This window comes from Antrostomus carolinensis, unplaced genomic scaffold (genome assembly GCF_000700745.2).
Source record: "Antrostomus carolinensis isolate BGI_N321 unplaced genomic scaffold, ASM70074v2 scaffold50963, whole genome shotgun sequence".
In the NCBI taxonomy this organism is placed as follows: domain Eukaryota; kingdom Metazoa; phylum Chordata; class Aves; order Caprimulgiformes; family Caprimulgidae; genus Antrostomus; species Antrostomus carolinensis.
Window position 1 is genome coordinate 1 of NW_010308410.1, and position 8,887 is coordinate 8,887.

At 52.6% G+C, this 8,887-nt stretch overlaps 1 protein-coding gene across 1 annotated transcript in view; it reads right to left on the reverse strand.

Annotated features, from left to right (window-relative positions):
- Nucleotides 1-7,692: 7,692 nt before the first annotated feature.
- The window catches only part of LOC104523213 (sodium- and chloride-dependent GABA transporter 2), a 3,954-nt gene continuing 2,759 nt past the window's right edge, over nt 7,693-8,887 (reverse strand). Inside the window, exon 6 of the mRNA XM_010165731.2 lies at nt 7,693-8,210. Coding sequence (XP_010164033.2) covers nt 8,091-8,210 — 120 coding nt within the window. The 3' untranslated portion in view covers nt 7,693-8,090. The remainder of the gene's footprint in view (nt 8,211-8,887) is intronic.

Genomic DNA, 8,887 nt, shown 5'->3' on the forward strand with positions numbered 1-8,887 from the left:
CAGTGGGTGTAAATACGATCAGAAACCAGCCTCTGCATCAAACCAGATAGTCTCAAGGCCTCCACTCAGCCCGCAGTCTGGTTGCACCCACTGCCACATAGCAGAAGGCACAGTAGCATGCAACCATGGCAAGATCTATCTTTCTTACAGAGCACCACAGTGACAGGTCTTCTACTGACACAGAGCCATGCTGGCCCTGCTGGAGCCCCTAGAGCCACCCATTTGGTAGCCAGAGGTGTCTGGCCAAAGTGCTACGGCTGTGTCAGGCTTGCTCAGAGGTCCTTGTGCAAGGCAAAGCTTGGGGACAGCAGGCTGGAGGAGCAGAGCAGGTGAACGGCACGGAGGGTGAAAGCCACCCTGCTCTGGCACCCGCTCTGCAAACAGGCACAGGCAGGGCAGTGACACAGAGGTGACCCACAGGGACAGGACAGAGTCCGCAGGAAGGGACATGGTGGCTACAGGGCCACCATCTCACCAGGGTAACAAACTGATGGATCAAGGAATGCCACCCATGAGTCCTGGACAGGTCAGGTGAAGGGCTGGAAGCTGAGGGGTCAGGGAAGGGTGGGCAGCAAAGCAGTTACCCTCTGCACCAAAATCCTAACCTCTGCAGCACCCAAAACCCTAACCTCTGGTGGAGGCCACAAAGATGATTTGCCATCCATCGCTTGCCTAGAGCTGCTGCTTTGGGGCAGGAGAGTAGAGCAGCCAACATCTCCAAAAGTCTGTGGTTGGGAGGTGGGAGAGCAGCATGGGGAATTTAGCATCAGGTTGCTCTAGGCGCTTCTAGCCAGACTCACCCTGCCTAAACCTCCCCAACACACAACCTGAGGGCACTGGGTGTTAAAATGATAAGAAACAGGGAGCACGGGGAAAAGTACTCAAGAAAAACTCTTTGGTGAGAGTTATGGCATGGTTATGGCATGGTTACCTCATGCCTCCTGGCATGGAGGATGAGGGGAACCAACAGCGGATCTGGCTGATCCTGGGCAGGCTCTGCCATCTCCAGTTAGTGCACAGGAGAAGGTGCTCAAGTGAAATAATGAAATCTGGACTGGGAGAGACAGGGATCTTCTGGAGAGAGTCCAGTGGAGGCCACAAAGATGATGAGGGGCTGGAGCATCTCCCGTGTGAGGAGAGGCTGAGAGAGCTGGGACTGTTCAGCCTGGAGAAGAGCAGCCTGAGAGGGGATCTGATCAATGGCTATAAATATCTAAAACATGGGGGCCAATGGATGGGGCCGGGCTCTTCTCGGTGGTGCCCAGTGACAGGACAAGGGGCAATGGGCACAAAATGGAACACCAGAAGTTCCAGACAAACCTAAGGAAAAACTTCTTTACTGTGAGGGTGACAGAGCCCTGGAACAGGCTGCCCAGGGAGGTTGTGGAGTCCGGAGATGTTCAAACCCACCTGGACACTCTCCTGTGCAACCTGCTGTAGGGAACCTGCTTTGTCAGGGGGGTTGGACTGGATGATCTCCTGAGGTCCCTTCCAACCCCACCATGCTGGGATTCTGTGATGTGCTCTATGACTCCAGCAGTGTGGTAACCCCATCCCAGCAATGCCCACTGGAACCCTGCACGGCAACACAACAGGACCACAGCTCATCTCCACCCTCTGAGAGGCAAAGTATCTGCTCTCCAACCTGGGGCACCAACATTTTCCTACAGCCCTTCCCAGAAGCACAGGCAGGTCGAGATATGTTGCAGGGCTTGTTAGCCTGGCCTCTGCAAGGACCACCTCTGCACCCAGAAAAGTTGGGCTGTTACAGAGCTGCAAAGATCAGGTCCAAGGTTCAGCCTCTCGTATCAGCAGCTGTCAAAGGGGAAAAACTGAGGCAATGGCCTTGGATGAAAGGCCTGATTGCTTTAAAAGCACTGTTGATTTAAGGAGAGACAGATCAGGGGTTATGAAACCTCCATGTATTCTTCTGCCTGGGTTTGTTCACAAATAAGGAGAGGCTGAAGTCGCTTGGTTTGTTCAGCCTGGAGAAGAGGAGACTGAGAGGAGATCTCCTGGGGGTCTAGAACTTCCTCCCAAGGGGCAGAGGAGGGGCAGGTGCTGATCTCTTCTCTCTGGCCACCAACCAAAGCCAGGAGCAGAGGGAATGGCAGGAAGATGTGGCAGGGGAGGGTGAGGTTGGCCATGAGGAAAAGGTTCTTGAGGCAGAGGGTGGTGGAGCACTGGCACAGGCTCCCCAGGGAGGTGCTCATGGCACCAAGCCTGACAAGATTCCAGCAGCATTTGGCCACCATGTGCCCTCAGGGACATGGTGTGAATGTTGGGCTTGTCCTGTGCAGGGACAGGAGTTGGATTTGATGGCCCTTGTGGGTCCCTCCCAGCTCACAGCATTCTGGGATTCGATGATTCCCCATCTGCCAGCTCTCTCTGCCTTTGCTCAATGTTGGGAAGCTTTTCCCCTTGGAGCTTTGCTGTCCCACTCCGCAGAGCACAGCTGGCACACAGCAGCTGGCTGCGGGAGGACTGGAGACACCAGCACTCCCAGTGTGTGACACACACATCCAGTCAGAACTGCTCCATGAACAAAGGCCCAACTCACCTCAACACAGAGCAGGTCTCCTCCAGGCAAGTCTGTCCCGTCCTGTCCTGTCCTGTCCCACTGGAGTCCAGGCAGGGAATCCACAGAGTGCCAAAGAGATACAGCAAGAGTTAAGGAAAAAAATTCTTTCCCTCCTCCTCCAGTCCCTCCCCCAGTTGTCACCCAACTCTGGTGTGGGTGGTGGGATGGCTGGAAGGGAAGTCCATCAGCGGGGTGAGAGAACTTTCTCCCCAGCCCCCTTACAACATGCACCTCTCCAGACCTCCAACTGTGGCCCTGACAGGGAAGCAACACAGGAAATCAGCCAGGGTCAGGCAGGGTAAAGGCCCCAAGCGTGCAAAGATCAGGCACAGCAGTCCATGGAGGTCTGCTCCAGGTCCACTCCAGGTCCTCTCTACCCCAGTGGGAGGGAGCTCTCCCACTGCAGACCCCATGGCATGACCCCACTGCTCTGGGGCTCCGACACTTGAGTGGGATAGTGACATCCATTAAAATCATCCTGAAACCTGCAGAATGAATCATCTCCATCTCCAGGGGCCCCAACACTAAACCTGCCTCAGCAGCCATGCTTGAGGCTCACCAGCACCATCAGGAGATGGAACACAAGGCAGAGAGAGGGTGGAGGGGGGATATTTGTCCCAGGCTGATGCAGACCCCTCCGTGCCTGTGCCCTGGCAGCTTGCGTGGTGTCCATCTCAGTCCTCATTCGCTTTTCCAGGGTGTCCCCAAGACCAACACCAGCAGCAGACATTCCAGTTATGACATTTTCCTCAAGACAGCTTGTGCTGGTTTCACTGGGCTGGCAGCCAAACCCAGCCACTCACACACTGCCCCCACCCAGGGGATAGGGGAGAGAACTGGGGGGCAAGGGGAAGGAGACTCCTAGGGGGAGAGAAGAACAATTACATCATTGACATAAAAGAAAACTTAAAATAATATTGACAACAATAGTAATAAGATATGCAGATGAGCGATGCCCAGTGCCATCGCTCACCACCCGCTGACCAAGCCCGGCCCGTTCCCAGATCACGATCCCGCAGGAGCAAACCGCAATCCCGGGAGAGCCAGAGCCCGAGCCAAAGCCAGAGAGAGCAAGAGAGGAAGAGCCCCTCATGGATCTCCTGCCCATGGGGGACAGGAGATGGAACAGCCCCTTGGCAGAGCCCAATGCCCATGGAGCTGATCCATTGCAATATTCCTCACCCCTGAGATCTCAGCACCTGCAGATTAGCAAAACACAAAGTCCTTCAACTTCCAGAGACAACTGGAAACATTAGTATGTTACCAACCTTCATCTCCTACCAAACCCCAGCTGAACCCAAACCCCAGCGCTGTTCCAGCTGCTGAACAGACCCAGCTCTGGCCCAGCTCACACCAGGCCACAGTTCAGCTCAGCTTTATTTTTTTTAATGGTATGTTTAATGCTATTACTGTTTTGTCTGTTTGCTTTGTCTGTTAATGTGGCTGCCAAATTCCTATCCACCTTTTCAGGTTCAACCACAGCAGCAGGTGGGATGGAAGCCGGGACACATCCAGCACATGCTCTGATCCTCTCCCCTGTGTCAGAGCTCTCCAGATGAGCATCCCCCAGCCCCCTCCGTGGGAATCCTGGGAGCTGACAAAAGCCCTCACCACCACGGAGCAGGGAAGTGGCAGGGGGGGCAGGCTGGGAGAGCAGGAGAAGAGAAGGCTCCAGGGAGACCTTCTAGTGGCCTCCCAGTACCTGAAGGGGCTCCAGGAAGGGTGAGGAGGGACTTTGGCCAAGGGCAGGGAGTGACAGAACAAGGGGTGATGGCTTGAAAGTGGCAGAGGGGAGATGGAGCTGAGATGTGAGGAAGAAATTCTTTGGTGTGAGGGTGGTGAGACAGTGTCCCAGGTTGTCCAGAGAAGCTGTGGCTGCTCCTCCCTGGAAGTGTTCAAGGCCAGGTTGGCTGAGGCTTTGAGCAACCTGGTCTAGTGGAAGGTGTCCCTGCTGCTGGCAGGGGGGTTGGGACTGGATGAGCTTTCAGGTCCCTTCCCACCCAAACCACTCTGGGATTTACAACCTCAGCTGACACTGCGGAGATGCTAACAGGCTGCTTCTTCCCTTGCATGGTCTGGGATCAACATCAGAGGGGCCAGGCTCCATCTTCTGCCTTTTGAAGGTTGTCTCTGACATCCTAAAAGCCTGCAAGGTGAACATCACCTGCTGGCTACACAGCACAGGCACTGCAGTGCCTACTGATGAAAGGCAGCACCACTGCTCGTTCTGCCTTGGGGGGCTGGTGTGACCCAGCAGAGCTGGGGTAAAGGTGCAATAGAGATTTATCTAGATATGAAAAAAGGATTGAGAGAAGCCTAGGTAAGCAGAGCTGACCTACAAACTTGATTTATCCACACTGAAGTGTTTCACAGGAACATCACAGGGTTTTGGTTTGGTTTTTGCAAAACTGTAGATGGGAAATGACCTGTGATATTAAGGTAAAACAAGACGAAAGTCAACCGAAATGAAAGCTTCACCCAGCAATGTGTGAAAATCATTCCCCAGCAGGAAAAAAACAAAACAAATCAAAACAAAGCGCTGCTATTTCTGTTTCCCAGCCCAGAAGGTACCAGAAGTTACACACTTGGGCTTCAGAGTTTCCCATGAGGCAATAATTCATTGTGTTTTTAAATGGTGCTATGGGCATGGGGCACCTTCATCCCACCGTGACAACCTCCACATCCCCATTTTCCTGAAAATAAAAGGTTGAATTCTCAGGCTTAAAAATTTCTGGGCAAGATGTCACGTCTGGAAGTTTCAAATATATTAATTTCAGATTTAGTCCATCAACCTTCTCCATCAGCAATACAGAATACACTTGACTGATATTTCAAGCCAGGCATCACAGGTTTCAACACTTTGTCTTAAATTCGTCTTAGAAATAAGACATTTATTTAAGAAAGTCCATCAAAACCTGAGGTTTTCTTCCTTATCTGACCTGCCTGGTTCATCCAAAGCTTTACAGCAAAGGGGTCATGTAAGAACACAAGCTGGGGAGGTTTACTGGCTCATATATGACCAGATCCCACATGCCCAATTCACTGGACACCAGACTATTTTGAAACAAAGCAAGTCACAAGCTTTTCAGCAGACTCCCATTTTGCCTACACGCAGCTGAGCAGGCTTCCTACATCAGCCAGATTTTGGAGGTAGCTGTGGACAATTACTCTTTTCTACTGGGGTTAAAATATCTTCCTACTGGGCCAAACCTTTTATAGATATTACTGAAAAATGAAACTATAATTCCGTTCAAAGATTAGAATTACATGAATAAAAATATCTGTTGCTGGAGCTTCTAATATGATTCACAGAAAAAGCCAACAGAAAAAAAACCCCAAACCTTCTGCATCAAACTCCATTCACTCATTTCTAGAAGCAATTTCTACCAGCCAGTACCATTTCCAAGTGGCAGGGCACCTGGATGGCTCCATCCTCCATCACACTGTGGGTCTCTTTCAAAAGTGACTTTCCCTGCGTGTCCAAGTTCTTTCCTGCCTCAGCTTACACATCAGCACCATGAAGCACTGCGGCAGCTGGGGAATCTGGAGCTTCAAGACCTTGAGGCTGCCTAAGAAAGCTGTGACAGCCGGTTCAGCCCTGACCTCACTCTCCCCAGTCCTACACCATCAGCATGTCCAGTGTTCTCCAGCATCAGAAACCTGATTGCTGAGGTTTTGATGGTACAGGGCTGACCACAGAGGGGTTCACCCATGGTTGCACATGTAGCCTAGCAAAGGAACCCGCCTGTCCCAGAGTCCCCAGCCTGGAAAATAGACTGGGAAATGGGAAAACAGTCTGGAAATGAGATGAGGTTTCCACAGCTATTTTGAAACAGAGACAATGAATCCACAGATGACTACAGAGCAGTGGGCTCTCTCTCTCTCTTGGAGGTGAAATCTGCACCATCACCAACCCTCTCAGCAGCAATCCTTGGTGCTCATCAGAGTTTCACAGTCTCTACAAGGGAAAGTTCGTGACCATTTTCCATCATCGACCTGTCTCCCATCTTAGGTCACCAGGCTTCAACAACACTAAACTGAGGAACACCAAGCCCAGGAACACCAAGCCCAAGGACTTACCATTGCCTAGAAGCCTAAGCCAGTAGGTGCCACTACTGGGGCTGCTGTTCCCTGGGGGAGGCAGCTGCCTGCAGAGAGACAGGTAACTGGGTGGGAAAATAGTGGGGTCATCATGACTACTGGACAGGTAGCCACCGACATGTGAGCAGAGCCAACCAGCCACCCAGCTCAGAGGATCTCCCACAGCAGGAGTGATGCTGTGGTGGTGGCCGAGGTCCTGGGGCCACCTCGTGGCTAGTGACATGGATTGCTTCCATCGGTGCCTTTCTCTAGGAGCCTTGGCCATAGCGTGGGGACCACTCGTGTCCGTGTGTGCCTGGGGAAGCTGAGCATCTCCAGCCGCTCACTCAGTTCTGCCCGAGCTCCAGCTTCCTCAGGGGTTCCTGGGAGCCATCCAGCTTCCCAGGGTTACGTGTCCTCTGGCTGCCCTCCTCAGATGCTGGGGCTACAGCACTTAAAATATGAACTCTTTGATTTATTTATTATTATTATTATTTTTACCCAAACAGCCTGGAAACAAGGGTCCCTGCTATTTGTTGACATAACACGCAGATCCTGCTCCAACCACACAGCTCTTCTCTCCATGGGCAGGAAAACCAAAATGACCATCTCTAGAGCAGTCAGCACAAAAACCACACAGACCTGCAGAGACAAGGGGAGGGTTCCCGTGACCCTTCACTTGCACAAGGAAAACACAACCCCACGCACTTCCCTCAGACCCCAGGAACAGCCCAGTGACTCATCAGCCAGATGACACTTTTGGTTGGGAGCTGGTGATGGCTCCAGCAGAAGGTGGCATTACATTCTCTACACCACATAGATACCCCAAGCCTACCACTTGTTGGGGCCTTCAAACTGCTGTTCCTTGTCTTCCTTCCTACTCTAACCAAGCTTCCTCTCCCTTGGCCACTCTCCCATACCAACGTGCCAGTGGAACAGAGGATCCAGAGCTGAACACCCAGCACAGCTCTGCTAACACCCATCCTGGCTGTGAGCAAGGGATACTGGAGACAAAACTGAGACAGAGCGGATCTAGAGGGGAAAACCAAGGATTTAATGGAATGAATGAATGAATGGAGAAGCTCTCAAAGTCCACTCTGGGGGCCACAACACTGAGACCCTGACACTCTCCACTCCAGGATCAGTCCTTCTTTTCTGCCCACCAGAAGGCTGGGGATGCTCAGGAACACCAGTGCTTGATCTGCCCCTTCACAGCCCTCTCCAGAGAGAGGATTAAGGTGCATTGGTAAGTCCTCACAGACCATCTCCACGGCAGCTTCTTCCTCAGCCCCTCAAATCTTCCAGGACAGGCAGCTCAGCCCAGAAATCCCCATCTCCTTGGCAAGTGAAGAATCCTTGCGCTATCCAACAGTTGGTAAAGGCTGTATAGAAACCATCCTGGGGGGAGAGGTGGAGACCCACACCAGTCCTAGCAACGAGATTCGAGCTCTGTCAGCATCAGGAGGCCAGATCTGGTGGAGGGAAAGGACCGTTCCATGCCCGGCCTGGAAGGCAAGTCCTCAAGTGGGCAGGTGAGTTGGCGGAACCTCTGGAAAGCAAAGGCAGGTATTGAACACAGCTGTAAGGACAAAAAGTGACCTGGACCCTCCCCTTCCACTCATGGGTATCATCCAGCCAGCCAGAAAGGGCTGCAGATCCGATCCCTAAATACTAGAGATGTCCCAGATAAGGACAGTCAGCACTTCAGAAACTGAAGGGATAAACTCATCTTTGAACCACTTGTCTCAAGACAAGCACCTGAGACACGGGAGGAAATCTCTGTCCTCCATTTGCTCCAGACCAGGGCTGGAAAGCTGAAGGGTGGTTGGTGCCCAGGTACCTCCAGGTGACCCCCTCCATCAGCACACTGCAAAGCAAGAGCCTGAGCACACAGAATTGGCTTTAACTGGGACAGCGAGTGTGTAATGGGGCTACCCTCTATGCCACGTAGTGTGGTCCTTGCTGTGCTCCTCCAGCTGTGCCCACTCCTCCTGTCCATGCTGGACACGGGGATGAGGGGCTTGTGGTTGTCATACCCCACTCCTGAGCACTTGCAGGAGGCAGAGAGTGGGTGTGATCCTGGGGTATCAGGATATCTGTGAAACCTCCAGAGACATGGCAGGGATGGGAGCTTCTTCCCTGTGAGGGTGCCAGAGCCCTGGGACAGGCTGCCCAGAGAGGGTGTGGAGTCTCCATCTCTGGAGATGTTCAAACCCACCTGGACAC